This window comes from Bactrocera neohumeralis, chromosome 2 (genome assembly GCF_024586455.1).
Source record: "Bactrocera neohumeralis isolate Rockhampton chromosome 2, APGP_CSIRO_Bneo_wtdbg2-racon-allhic-juicebox.fasta_v2, whole genome shotgun sequence".
Classification (NCBI taxonomy): Eukaryota; Metazoa; Arthropoda; class Insecta; order Diptera; family Tephritidae; genus Bactrocera; species Bactrocera neohumeralis.
Window position 1 is genome coordinate 47,977,073 of NC_065919.1, and position 15,647 is coordinate 47,992,719.

Sequence of the window (15,647 nt, forward strand, 5' to 3'; positions counted from 1 at the left end):
GTAGCACCATCCAAATATTTGATGATATCAAGTTGACAAGAAAACTGGCTGTCATTTTAGATCAGTAGGCTTCTAGATGCGTGCCTGTTCGAAGCAGAGGTTGTTTAGACTGTCCTGTATAGAACAAACCATGTAGAAAATGTTATAATTGTTGGAGTGAGAATTATGAAAATAATAACTGACGGTGAAAATGTAACTTCGTCGAAGCTGTCAACTATAATTTGAATATTCAGTTGCTTAATAATAGTATATTACAGAACTAAAAACCATATTTAAAAACTTTTGAACGAAAAAATGCTAGAAACCATAGATCTGATTACTGGAACAATTCTACAATAATCAGAGGAGTTCTCTGAAATTAATTTTGGTATAATCCATTAGAAATTGCGACAGCTTTACTTTTTGTTGACTTTTAAATAATCGTTATTCAAAAACAGTTTTCATTAAGAACTCATCCAGTTCCAAAAGCGTGTTTAGATAGTAAACTTAGTCAATTATTTTTATTTCGTATTATTAGATGCCAACGGAAGTTCTGAATGTTTTGATTGTAAGGGTTAACTAAAAATAATGACAGCACCAAGAGATGACTTTTGGAGAGCTCGAGTGCTTTTTTTGGAACAAAATAAATATATATTGTTGCCCAAGCATTCATCTAACAGAATAAAAGGGCTGCTGTCATGTTAGTAAAGTGGTCACTGACAGTTCGGTGACAATACGTTATAGAAAAGAATAGTCATAAAATATGTTCTATAAAAATTATCCAATCCGCTGCCTATGTATTTTTGTATATTCAATTAATAGAGCAGCAAGTTCTTAAAAATCTTTGAGAAAAGAGATTATTTTATTGTAGAGAGCATTACTTGCAACAACTGACACAAAAATTGCGAGAAAATAATTACGTTTGTAATTATAATAGGAATTAAAAAAAAATGTAATTATAAAAGGAATTAATGCTTATACAAGCAAGCTAAGCAAGTAAGAAAAGTGAGTATAATCTGTAGAAGAATCTACTAGGTAAGCATAGAGCGGCTTTATCAATATTCTCCATTGTGTATAAGCTTAAAGTCAATAAAATAAATTGCAGATAGTAGACTTGCATCCGCCAGTGGAATTGAGTGACTCAGTAATTCTATCAACAATTGTTGTTTTGTTAAGCAACAACAGAGCGATTACAAATGCAACGATTTATTGTACGTTGAAAGGCAGCGAATGCACTTTGAATGCACATATTTATCAACTCAGAACAAACATTGTGTGCATATAGGTACTTATGTATGTGGGTATGTATGTATGTATATAATGGTATATTTTAATGCAACAAAGCTTATGGAAAAATAAATTATAATAATCAATTGAGTATAATGCAAATTCTAGAACTGTTTGTGGTGGCGATTGCAACAGCTGCTGAATGACATGAGGATATGTATACCATATACTATACATATGTATGTATATCTATCCTCACCTAAAATGCAAAATAACGTAACATCACTTTTCATAAGTTTACAGGCGAAAGGAAAACAATATAATAGCAAGCACTCTTATTGAAATAAAATTTGGTTTGGTTATAAAGTGGTTATATATTAACGTTACATATTAGTTGAAAGGCATATTGGTTATATCTGACAGCAAACATTGTGTGAAATTTTTATGTGGGTAGTACATATGTATATAATGGTATATTTTAATGCAACAAAAAAAAATAAATTTAAAAAATACTGAGTATAATGCAAATATATAATTTTGCTACCTAAAAAATCCTGGTTCTTACATACATTACAACCTCACTAAAATGCAAAATAAGTAACATCTTTTTAAGTTTTACGGCAAAATTGGTTGTGAATAAGACCACATCTTTTGAAGTGACCATTGGTTTGGTTATAAAGTGGTTATATATTGGTTACATATTAGTTATATATTGGTTATATCTGACAGCGGAAGCTGAAAATTTTATGCTACATAGTACATAGTACATACTAGTAAAAATATTTAAAAAATACTGGAAAAATATAATTTTCTGCCTGAAAATCCTGGTTCTTTCAGTTTAAAGCCGACTGAAAGCTTGGAAAATTGATTGTGAATAAGACGACATCGCTTGAAGTGACCATAAATGATTTTTGGTAAATATCTTTTATAGTTTACCAACTTACTCCCCAATATAAAACATTTTTCCAAACTATTTTTTACAGCATCATTTCTGGGGACCTTAAAATCTATAAAAGTTTATAGTGACATCTTTTCTTCCGCTACTTTCTGCACCCCATGAGCATCATTACGAGGTTTACGAACAATATTTCAATGCTTAAAATTCCAAAATATTGTAAGTACTGCGTGGTTATAGCACACAACCACTTTATATGTACATATATAGTCAGTAAGTAATTTTATATATATCTAGGTAACTAGTTACATTCCTGTCCATATAAAAAATTAAAGCTTTATTGATAAATTGTTGCGCTTTGCATGTGAATTTGCATATTTACCGTATTTATCATCCACAGCCGCATATGGCGGTGTTGCATCACCTGACGTAGTGGCCGTCTTGGCATCCTCATCGCTAAACTCGAAGCCGGTAATGCTGCCACCACCACCACCGCCAGCACCGCTATATAAATCGCTATCCAAACCGCTGGCGGGCGCAATATTGGCAAAAGACAGCGTAGTGGGTGGCACAAGCGGTTGATCCTGCTGCTCCACGGAAGCGGGCGAGGTGGGCGCAGCAGCTGGAAGTCGATAATCAGTCTCAACGGTTTCGCTATTATCGTCGGCGACAGCGGCGAGCACATTTTTGGCGTCCAAGCCGACGCCATTCACCGCATAAGCATTCACATCCAAAATATTGCTGATGGTCGTTGTGCTGCCGTCCTCATAGGCTAGTTTGCTGTCAGCAATGCTGGAATTTGGCACTGAATTGGGTGTTGTTGGTGCTGGTGTCGGTGCTGCCGTTGGTAGCGCAGCTGTGGGTGCGATGGTGAATGGTGATGGTGACGACAGTTCTGGGTCGATGGCGATGCCTGCAGCGTTGGCGCCGCGATGTTCGGCGATAATGGCGGCAAAGAGCAGCGAATTGAGTAGTAGGCGTAGGCGCGCAGCATAACGTGGGCGTGGCATGTTGAAATGCTTAATTGCTGGCTGAATGGCTGGCGGTTTGGTGTGCGTCTAATGTGTCGTTTGTTGGGTGGGCGCTTGAGTTTGTGCTTTCGTTGCAGGTTGTGACGGTTGCTATAGTGTGGGTGTGAGTGATCGTGCTGGCGTGTTTAAGGTTCGAATGCGCACGCTGCTCGTTGTAAGCACTCGTTGAATTCGTTGCGTTTTTAGTAGCGTATCATTTTGCACTTGAACTTCACTTGAGTTTGATTTCTAGGAATTATTTGCTATATTTTACTGTGTTTTTATGTAATTACATATACATATGTATATATGTAAACATTTACTGCCGGCTTTCTGCTTGCAACTGTAATGTTGATAAACACAAACTAAATTATGCACAATTTTTAAAAAACGATAAAGCAAACACGGAACGCCGAACGGAAGCGTTTGTTATTTTATAGTGCATCAGTGTCAGCGGAAGAAGAAAGAGAAGAAGTAAAATAAAAAAAAATATACAAAACCACCGCGCATTCGCGACACTTTGTCACTGCGCGCTGCATGCGCTTTGTAATACGTTTTTCTTGTTGCGCGTTCACGTGCGCGGCGACGCGGCGCGGCGCTTTGGCGAGTGTGATGCGTAACCGCCATCAGCGCGAAAGCTAACTGCGCCTGCTTGTGCACATAAAAATATACATTAATACGTTTCAGTTATCTGCGCTTATGCTGCTTGCTCATTAAGGCGAGCGCGACCGCACACTTGCCACAGCGCGATTGTGCGCCGCGATGCGCGCGCTGCTAGTTCGTCTGATTGGTGTTTTGTCGGCAGCGCGCGTGACTCACTTGGCTAATTGCCCTTTTTACGAGCGTTTCGCTGCGGTTAAATTCACTACAGTTCCAGTCGCTTTGATAATTTCTGCTTTTTATTGCGGTATATGTATGTATGTATAATCATTTTTATATTTCTTCACTTCTTATATGCGTGCTTTTGTTGGCGCTTTTGTTGCTGTCGCCTTCCGCGGCAGTTTATTAGTTAGTTTTATTTAGCAACTTTTCTCTTTTGTTATAATATTTCACAAAGTTTTTATTTAGCTTTTAAAGTTCGTTTGGGTTCAATGGCAGCCAGGATCGCAGATATTTGCACATGGGGTCTCATACGCATTTTTAATATATTTTTCTTTGTGGTTAGGTAGAAAGCTACGCTCAGCTAAAGAACGTATGCATCCGCTGCAAAAAGTGGCATGACGCTTCCGAAGATAAAATTATTATAAAGAAGTAGAACGGGCCATGTGTGTAGCAGATGTGTTTCGAAAGTCGTGTGCCCGCGCATTATACTGCTATTTTTGGCTTGCTGTTTTATTATTTATGCTCATACCTCTTTTCGAATATTTTCGCCCAACTTGAAATCATTGCAGCAAAATTGTATGTATGTCAATATTCAAGCTCATATTTTTAATTTTTAATTACAAATATAGTGTCCGGTTAACACTAGACCACAACATATTATTAATGAGCATGAAGTTATTAACACGTTCTTACTAAACCGTTTTTATATGTAAGAGACTCAATGCTTTCGTGTAGTAAATTAAATGTCTCGATATCAAAACTTTAATTCTGATCATCGATATATAATGTCTCATGCAATTACCGTCCGAAGAATACCAAAGCTGCGGAGCCGGCAAAGCTAATCAAATACTGCGGCGAAGAACTGATAAGGAGCATGAATAAGCATCTTTGGTCAATATGGTCGGCCGAAAGCATGCCCAACGATTGGAATTTAAAAGAGCTCTGCCCAATCGCCAAAAAAAGAGACACCACAATCTGCGCCAAATACTGGGGAATAAGCTTCCACAACATCGTATGTAAAGTTCTTCAAGCGTATTGTGTGAGCATCAAGCATCGTCAATAAACTGACTGGACCTTATTCGTGTGCCTTCAGACCTAGAAAATCAAAAACTGACTAAATATTCACCATGCGCCAAATTTAGGAAAATACCCGTGAAAGGAAGATCGATGCACACTACTCTTCGTCGATTTCAAAGCTGTTTTTGACAGCACGAAAAAGAGCTGCCTTTATGCCGCGATGTCTGAATTTGGTATCACCGCAAAACGGCTATGTAAACTAACGTTGAGCAAAACCGAAATCTCCGTGAGGATCGGAAATGACCTCTCCGAGCCGTTCGATACCAAACGAGGTTTCAGACAAGGCGTTTCACTATCGTGCGACTTCTTCAATCTGCTCCTGGAGTAAATAATTCGCTCAGCAGATCTGAACAGAGAAGACACAACCTTCTACAAGTGTGTACAACTGCTGTCGTACGGCGATGACATCGATACCATTGATCATAACAACCGCGCCGTTAGTTCTGCTTTCTCCAGTTTGGACAAAGAATCGAAGCAAATGGGTCTGCTAGTGAACGAGGACAAAACGAAATATCTCCTGTCATCAACAAACAGTCGTTGCACTCTCGACTTGGCTCCTACGTCACTGTTGACGGTCGTAACTTCGTAGGTGTAGATAATTTCATCTATCTTGGAACCAATATTAACAGCAAAAACAATGTCAGCCTCGAAATCCAAAGTAAAGTAACTCTTGCCAATAGGTGCTACTTCAGACTGAGTAGACAATTGAGAAATAAAGTCCTCTCTCGACTATTAAAGGCGAAATTCTAGAAGTCAGTTCAACGAAGTAAGACACAGCGGCTACGCCTGCTAGGTCTTGTCATTCGAATGTATGAAAACGCTCCTGCTTTCAGAGCATTCGACGCAGTGCCCGCGGAGGGAAGCACTCCGCTGGAAGGACCAGGTGGACCTGGCTTCACTTAAAATCTCCAATTGGCGCCAAACAGCGAAAGGGAAGTTCGACTGGCGCGCTTTTGTAAACTCGTCTATAAGCGCGTAAGTCTACGCCAATAAAGAAGAAGTTGTCACGCAAAGACGGAGTTTAGCGGAAGCAGGATATTATTTTTCGCAATTGCTACTCTTGGTATGCTCTAATATACTGAATTATTGTTCTTCAATAATATAATATAATAATATAACCTAAAATTTCATATATTTTCATTAAAGGCTTTTCGGTTGGCATTTGAATCTTTTTTGTCTATTTTATTTAAACATTAATTTATAGCGGATTTTATATCAAAATCTAGCGAACTCTTAGAAGCTTCCAGCATTCTTCATAGAAAAAAAATATTACTAAGAAATAAGAAACTCAGAAATAAATATTTTGCTCGAAACTTTTAACAAATTGTTCGACACACCTTACAAATACTGCCTTCATAAGTATAAATTTATAGCTTTAATTGCTTTTTCGCGCCAAATAATATATAACATATAAAAGTATATATGTCTGTCTATACATAAGAACACAGGTGATTTGCCGGCCTTCTTCATTTAATGCGGATATGAAGAAGAATTAGTTACACAGTAGCTTAACAACAGCGTAACTGATGGGACATGAGTCGAATTTTAATTCCACAAAATAAATGGCGAATGGCGAAAAATGCGACTCAAATCCGGAAGTGTGTATATATTCATAGAACAAAAAATTGTAATTGTATGTTACACTAATGATGTTTAGTGCTACGCAATTATTTTCCTAGAACTATGTAATTATGTTCCAAACATTATGTAAATTAACATAACATAGTAAGTAAAAAAGTTGAAGCAGCTTAGTAAGAAGCAAGCAATGAAACACTTTCGCTTCGCTTTTCGCTAGAATTGTGATCATTACCTGACGCATCGCACATTGTTGTGATTAACGCTAAAGCAAACCAGTTACGAAAGCTTGTTTGTAGCATTATTTTTTGCATTTGTTGTATTTATTTTCATTACAAACTAGTTGCTCTTTACACGCTCTATAATAAGCGCAACCGCAAGTGTCTTCTTTGCATATGAAATGCTCGTCAAATGAGCTTATGTAAGTCAAACCTGTTTTTAATTTGTTTCAATTCTCCGTGGAACGTAAATCACGCGCTAAACAATAAAAGGTTTCTTTATTACGCGTTGCGTGGGTTCAAAATTGCTCGTTAAAAAAAAAAAAAACTATTTAAATGAGCATTTAAAATTGATTGAATGGTATTAGATTTGCTGTAATCATTGATACAAATATACCTTGAGGGCTTCATTAACTTGAGAGCTAACTTGAAATCGCCAGTTTGCAATGACAGATAGCTGTCAAAAACAATTGATTTACAGACAAACAAAATTGACATTCATTATGACTGTTAATAGGCAGTTTAAAGTTTATAGACAATATGTACTAAGTATATAATTAAAATTCATTATTTATGTACATACAACTGTATTTACGGCTCATACAAAATATGGTGTACTTTGAGGTATGGTGTTTCCTAGAGGGATAGCCGTCAAACCAGCTGTCAAAGTAAACGAATTCGCTTGACATTCAGAGTAATTGTGCAAATTATTGCGCAAAAAAAATACAATCAAACATTAAATAAAAATTATATCTGAACCATTGTTTATGTGCACAATGGTTAAAAGTATCCAGTGAAACCGTCGACTTAATTCAACGATCCTATTTGGTACTCGATAGAAAAGACTATAGGAACATGATCGGAAAACTAACTGGTCACAATCTGGTGGCGGCATACGCCCGCAGAATGGGGTTGACAGTTCGAGAAGACTGCAAGAAATGCCTAGAGCAGGGCGCCAGGGAAAGAATGAAGCATCTCTTGTGCACTTGTTCCGCATTGGCAAAACTACGTTGTAAGCATCTGGGGTCTCCACAGTATGATGCACTGGAGTAGGTCGCAGACTCTGTTACAATTCGCGTCAAGCGCAGGCATTCTAAACGATGACTACTCTTCTTGGACTTAGCAAGTGAACTCCTTCTGGTATCGCAAAGAACCAAAACTGGTCTTTGCGTGGCTTATTGGCCAACCAGACCTAACCTAACCTAATTCAACGATCTTTTGGAGGTGAACTTGGTAATTTACCACTAAAGTTACATGTTTTCATGCTTTGCTCTGTGTGTTACTTCAAGTCAAGAGATCAGATTTTAATGTTGGTAACTGTGCCATAGCACAGGAGTCTGCATAATCCTTTTTTGTTGGCCAAATGTGTACGTGTTCGACTCCGTTATGGAGTAGTATTTGCCGTCTACTTCCAAGGCATTGATCTCGTCGTATGAAGTAGCTAAAGTGAGTTTACTCAGATTTTCACATTAGACTTATTGATAGACCAATTATACTGGAATCACGATCCTTGGCTGTAAATAATTTTCATCGGATTTCTTGAATTGATTTATAGGACTCTATTAAAACAAAGTAAAGCGATAAAAGGTACTGAAAAGAGCCCAGTAATCTGTGGAAAGAAAATATGTAGTCTTAAAAGGTCAGCAAATTGTTGAGGAGCAATAAAAGAAGAAGTAGATTATGTCAAGTTAAGGACGAAATGAGCTCTTTCTTGGAAACATTGTACGAGTCTATGGTAAGCCACTTTAATATAAGTATTTGTTTACAAGAAAGATATCTTGCCTTGGAATTTAAGATCTGTCTTTTGTGTAAACCGCTTTTCATTTTCAGTTTTAACAACCAAAATGTCGTAACCTTTGGAAAAGATTGGGTGCAAAGAGTTTATTTAGGAGCTTCCTCAGAGGGGTTTATAGACTAGCAGTAGTCGCTGGAGTAGAGGCGCAGTGAGCTTTTTCACGAATTGGTGGAAACTACGAGGGAAAGTTGGAGGGCGAGTCTTTTGTAAGAAGGAGCTTTAGACTACTGGACTACTGAAGTGTTTTTTAGGCAGAAGTGGTAGCTTTTAAGGTAGCAGTAGATTTACTGCTTTGGAGTGAGTTTCCTTCAGGAAGGTGAGCATACACCACGACTGCAGAACGGCGATATTAGCAATGAGCTAGCTATTTATGCGCTCGAAGTTAGTCAAAGAGAGTTTGCCCTCACTGGAAATGTGATAGCATCATGCCTCCTTATCAATACACTCGTTTCGGTGCATGATCACAGCGGAATCGCTGGAAACAGGATATCCGATGCACAAGCATGATACCCGTACCTAGCTTTCTTCGGAGTTGGAATGCGTCGGATCTCCGTTGTCAACTTGAGCTCTAGCACTGTACCTATGGACCTCACGTGCGCTTCGCATACGTTGGTCTATGACCAGCTCCTATGCGACTGTCAGATCTTTCTGACCTAGAGTAGAATGTAAGGGATAAACAAAGTTCCTTTTGCAGCAATGGTAAGAGTTCTAACTGTACATTGTCCAATAATAATAAGAATCTATTCGGATGCAAATTAGAAAAGTTGTATGGAAGAAGATGAGATGGAAAATCCAGTAGCTTTCTCCTCAACAGTGTAGCCCTTGCGAGACTGAGACTGAGACAGCTCGGTACTCTTACCTGCAGAGAACCAGAAGGCATTAGCCGTGTCAACAAATTTGTGATCGGTTCAAAGAGCTTTGTCTATGGCGCTATAAGGGTCTTTAAGACAAATTTTTATAAGAATTCTAAGTATCATTATGGACCACCCAAGTAAGATCTCCTTTTTAGGGGTGACCATTTAACCTAACTCCAACATAAGCTAACCTCATAGACGAAATCGCGGAGGTATATTTCAACAGACAATCGACTATCTATGAATTATTGCTAAATATAATATTTGTGCTCTTTCAGGCGAAGAGCGGAGAGCAGCGTCTCAATCAGAGAGTCTTATGTCTTAATCTCGATTAAATGAACATTATATTGATTTGTGGTCTAACTAGAAACAAACGAATGATAACAGAGAACTGACGAATAAGTATTATTGAGTTGAAAGATGAAGGAAGATAGAGATTAGAAAAAATGAATATGGAATTTCGATTTCATAATAAGTTTCTTTGCCAAAAAAAGTTTTGCCAAAAAGAATTGGACGTCGTTGAATGATCTGCAATTCAACTTGGTTAATTTAATTGAGTTCAAATTTGATTTGTCATCAAACTTGCCACAATATGGAAAAACCATTTCAGTTTATTAAAATAAATTTAAATTAGCCACACTTTACCCCTGCAGCAATGTTTATCAGCTCAACGATTGATAATTACTTGTCATGTGACAGAATTTGCGCGAAGTACCCCACAACAAAGGAAGCGCCACCACAATTGGGCGGTGATTGGGGCATGAATGGCAGGCCAAAACTGTCAGTCGATTGATAAAAATCAAATTGCCTAAATTAAATTTAAGCGGCAACAAAATGAAATTAGTCGACTTGACATGTTGATTTTAGTTTTAATGTTTGAAAATGCCATTTGTTTTGTTGTTGCCCGCATTTATGCTATTATATTAATTAATAATAACAAAGTGACTTGCTGTTTTGCCGTTTATGGAAATTGCATTAAAAGAACGAGCGCAATGTTTATGGTTTGAATTATTTTAATGAAAAATGAAATTCAATTGTTTGCCATGGAAAAACAACGGCAATAATTGAATAAGCTTATGAGCTGAGCCGGCTTTAAATGGAAATTGCAATGCGAATTTAAACGAAATTCAATTAGTTTTGTTAAAAATGAAATTTGTCTTTTTATGCAAATTGCTGGCATAGAAGTTGACTGCAATGGCGTTCTTTGAAGTTAACTGCAAATTAAGTTTGTTTTGCGTCTATAAGACTTGTCAGCAATTAGTGCACATATTGAGCTTTCTGATTGGCTATGTGCGTATGTATTTAAAATATAGATATACAAATATAATTACATATATACATATACATATGTTAGTATATTCGTAACGGCTCATTGAGAATTGTTATTTCAAAAATAGAAAATAGTCTCTTGCATTATAATTATTTTTGTTGTCCAAAGCTCGCCGCGGTTGTTGTTGGTTTTTGGGCATTTTTTCCATCCGCTGATTGTTTTGAACTTCTTTATTGTTTTTGAATATTGACATAATTTCTTCATTGCTTTCGCCATTCGCTTTTGATTATTTGCTTTCTTTGCGCTTCGCTTTAAAATACAAATTTTATTTACTTCGCTTTGTTCGCTTTCTACATTCGCACATACTCTGACTTCACGCTTTCTTGTCTTGCATTTGTTTACGAAAGTTGGTGGAAAATATTTATAAGCATTTAGTTTTGTTTAACAGTAGTTTTTGTTGTTCTTAAATTTGTTTATGTATTACACATATGAAGCAAAAACATCAAAAAACTGACGTTTTAAGTTCATGCACTCGATTAGCTTTGTACTTTCTGTTTGTATACATACATGTATATGTTTATATACAATGCATCCATTGTTTATAAATATTTTATTTGAAACCGGAATATTTGGTCTAATTTTTAACCAACTACGGAATTTACTGAGATATTGAAAATCTTTGTTTTTTCATAAACTCATTTACACAATGACGACAGACTGCAAACTTGAAATATTAAAATACTTCTTATGGGCAGTGTTTTTTGACAGCTGCACGACTAAACTGCATTTATCCTCCTATTTTTGCCAGTGACGTGAGTTGACAGTAGAATGGAAGATAGAGAGAGGAGGTATTGTAAAATTATTCACAGCTCAAACTTGAATTTATTTTACAAATAAAAGCATAAAATAGCTATATTATAGCTCTAATATCATTTGTAATAACAATTGATAATTTAAAAAAAATATTGACCTATTTACGTGATAAGAAATTTCACTTTGAACAAAATATTAAAATTTCATTGAAGTGGAAGGTATTAGTATGGCGAAATTGTGTACATGCAAAATGGACAACTGCGTTGTTTTGTGTACATGCCGGCCATTGTGTTGTTGTTGCTTCTCAAAATGTACATGTAGTAAGATGAACAACGACGTTTTCAGTTCACTGTCGTGCCGCTGCAGTCTGTCGTAGCCATTGTGTTTGCACTTTGAGTGACCAGATATTCATCATGCGCCAAATCTTGGAATAAAACCCGTGATGAGAGAATCGACATTCAACGTTTCTTCGTCGATTTTAAAGCTGGTGTTGACAGCACGAAAAGGAGCTGGCTTTATGCCGCGATGTCTGAATTTGGTATCCCCGCAAAACTAAGAAGGCTGTGTAAACTGACGCTGAGCAATACCAAAAGCTTCGTCAGGATCGCGAAGGACTTCTTCGAGCTGCTCGAAACCAAACGAGGTTGCAGACCAGGGCAGACAAAGCGACTTCGTCTAGTGAGATTTCTTCAATTTACCTCTGGATAAAATAATTCCAGCTGCAGATCTGAATAGAGCAGTTACACTCTTCTATTAGAGTGTACAGCTGCTGTCTTACGACGAAGATATTGATATCAATGGTCTCAACACCCGCGCCGTTAGTTCTACTTTCTCCAAAATGGATAAGGAAGCGAAGCAAATGGCTCTGGTAAGGAACGAGGGCAAGTCAAAATATATCCTGTCATTGCGACTCACGACTAGACTCCCTCGCCATTGTTGACTGTCATAACTTTGAAGTTGTAGATAATTTCGCAACCAGCATTAACACCAACAACAATGTCAGCCTCGAAATCCAACGCAGAATAACTCTTGCTAACAGACTTCAGACTGAGTATGCAATTGAGAAGTAAAGTGCTCTCTCGACGAACAAAGACCAAACTCTACAAGTCACTCATCATCCCTGTCCTGATATATGGTGCAGAGGCATGGACGATGACAACATCTTATGAATCGGCGTTACGAGTTTTCGAAAGAAAGGTTCTGCGGAAGATTTATGGTCCTTTGCGCATTGGCAATGCCGATTACCGCAGTCGATGGAACGATGAGATGTACGAGATATTGACGACATTGACATAGTTCAGCAAATTAAAAGACAGCGGCTACACTGGCTAGGTCATGCCGACCGAATCGATAAAAACACTCCAGTTTTGAGAGTATTTGACGCAGACACGCCGAGGAAAGTTGAAGAAGACCTCTACTTCGTTGGAAATACCAGTTGGAGAAGGCGCTGGCTACACTTGAAATCGCCAGTTAGTGAAAAAGAGGAACGACTGGCGTGCTGTTGTAAACTCGGCTATAACCGGTAAGCGGTGTATACGCCAATAAAGAAAGGAGACTGAGATACGCAGATGTTACTGAAATCGTAGGCCTTAACAAAACGGCCGTCAGCAGCCTTTTCAAACGTAGAAAAAGAAGCAAAAGCGGTTGGTCTTGTGGTGAATGAGGGTAAGACAAAGTATTTGGCGGCCACATACAAGATTTCATCTTGGGAGCTACGTCACTCTTGACAGCTATAAGTTCGATTAAGTCAAGGCAATTGAGAAACATATCCCTTCTTCGCCGAAGAAAAATTACACTCCATCCTATGGAAGGAGAACGAAACTATTCTTTCGTGCTCTCGGCCCAGACCAACCCTCGGTTATAGCGTCAAAGAAAATGATGAATAAAAGTTAATTGGCACTACTTAACTGTTTTTTTTTTATATTAAAATATTACACAATAGCCGTTTCTGACAAATGAGTAGCTGCTCTGGGGGGAAAGGCAGATCGATATCTCAAAAACTGAGGGACTAGTTCATGCATATACCGGCAGACGGACATAGCGGAATCGACTCAACTCGTCAAGCTGATCATTTAGATATATGTTTTATAGGGTCTCTCATGTTTCCTATTGGGTATTACAAACTTCGTAATACATATATCCGCTTTTGAGTGTAAGTCTAGTGGTAACGGCGAAAATACCAACACAGTTAGAAATTGCTTTGGTAAGTAGGTTCATTAAGTCATGACAATTTTGGGTAATTAAGTCTGCTGTCTGCTTGAAATACATAATTTACTATTTTGTACTATGAAGACTTCTCACCAAGATGTTTACTTTGACAGCAGAAACTTGCATCGAACTGTTTCAAAATTCGTGATTGCTTACTAGCTTATGATTATATGCTAACTGTAGAGATCTAGTGATTTCGTTTGAGGCTGCTTTAACTGCTTCCTACTACTACTCTACGTACGTAGTTCCCCAATAAGAACTGAATTTTAAAACTTAAATCAAGACCTCAACTTGTCTCAAGTTTTTTCGAGTAAATTTTCTTATACTGTTTAAGAAACTCAATTTTGTCTATATGTTAAAACTGAGAGCCTTATTCTTCAAACACTTTGAGATATTTCTTCACATTAGACCAACTTCATAAGCAGGAACACAATATTGCTGCTGTGCCTCGTTCCAATTGGAAAGCCGAAATTTGTAGTTTTTGTCTTACAAAACTTTTTGAGTTTTTAATGAACTTCATGGTAAGCTCTCCAAAACTTTGGGGCACACAAATAGCGAGACTTTTCGCCAACAATTCACGTTGGTCTTGTGTCTGTTGGAAAGGTCGCCAGAGGCTGAAAATATGTCAAAGGTCATGCAACCCATGAGGAGCTATTGTGCGCACATAAACTCGTGCTCACACATACACTAGCGTCCATGTGTATGTGTGTATATGCATTAGTTGCTGCTGCAGTGCATTGCCATCAGATTTGCATGCCTATCGCCAGTATCGCAATGCGGAAAATGCGGTCGAACGTGGAAGTAAACTGCGTGTGAGTGCAGCTGTGTGTCTGTTTTTGTCGCTGTGTAGGCTGTGATGTGCAAAAGCAAAAAGGACTCAACAACAAGGATACCGAATTTGACAGCGAGCGCACAATTTGACAGTTGTGCTGTGGCAAAGAACGTGAGAGCGCGAGCAAGTGTGAGCGCAAGAGCGCAAGAGCGCGCGTGCAAAGTGAAATGTCAGAAATTAAGGCGTTTGCCCTTTGCAAGCTGACTAAATTTAACTGTGCGAATCTTGCTTTATCATTTGTTGTTTTTTTTCTGCTTGGGTTGCCATTGTTCAATGCAGCTGTTATATGAGCTATAATTTCGCACACAAATGTTTTTTCAATTATTTTTTTGCTTTCGAACTTTATTAATAATCTCTTTAAATATCACATTTGCAGCTTTTTTGCTTTTACTGTCGGTCGCCGACACTTAATTGATGTCAACTAATTGACATACTCCACTTTGTATGAGATTTTGCTTTTTATCAAAGTCTCGCCTAACCTCAACTGTCAGTTATGTGTATGTATGGCTGTGTGGACTTTGGCGATTAATGTCAATAAGCGATTTTCCTCGATACGGACCAAAAAATTATTGTGATAAAAACAACAAAGAATGGCAGTTATTTATAGATATGTATGTATATACATACATATGCATATATATGTCAGTACATATGTATGTATACGGTATATATGTATGTATTTTTATATATTATATGCCAATCAGAAAACGCTTGAATGGTAAAGATAAACAAGAAAGAAAGCAGCAAAGAACATAAGAAGACTAGTATGTCACTAAGAAGAGCTGAAAGCAACAGAAAAATAAGTTGAAGTAGTAAAAGATACTAAGCAGACTCTGACAACAATGCGAAGAAGTAGCGGCAAACGCATTCTCAAGTTAATGATCAAGCAAAAATAATTGCATGAAACATTTTGTAAACATAAACCAACACCAAGCAACAACAACAATAGCAAAAAGTAGACAATTGCTGCTTCCAATGACTTCGCTTGCAGAGCGAATTCAACTCTAAACTCTGTATGAGAGCACGCATTGCAAGAGATAGAGAGAGATGACAACAGAGCACGTGCAACACG

The 15,647-nt window shown here is 37.6% G+C and overlaps 1 protein-coding gene across 11 annotated transcripts in view; it reads right to left on the reverse strand.

The window, feature by feature from the left end:
• Positions 1-15,647, reverse strand: part of LOC126750933 (tyrosine-protein phosphatase 99A) — a 519,418-nt gene that overhangs the window by 98,089 nt on the left and 405,682 nt on the right. For 3 of the 11 annotated variants that reach the window (XM_050460772.1, XM_050460771.1, XM_050460770.1), the window contains exon 2: positions 2,484-3,454. The exons of the other annotated variants lie outside the window; for them this stretch is intronic. In XM_050460772.1, coding sequence (XP_050316729.1) covers positions 2,484-3,111 — 628 coding nt within the window. In that variant the 5' untranslated portion in view covers positions 3,112-3,454. The remainder of the gene's footprint in view (positions 1-2,483; positions 3,455-15,647) is intronic. 11 annotated transcript variants of the gene reach the window in all.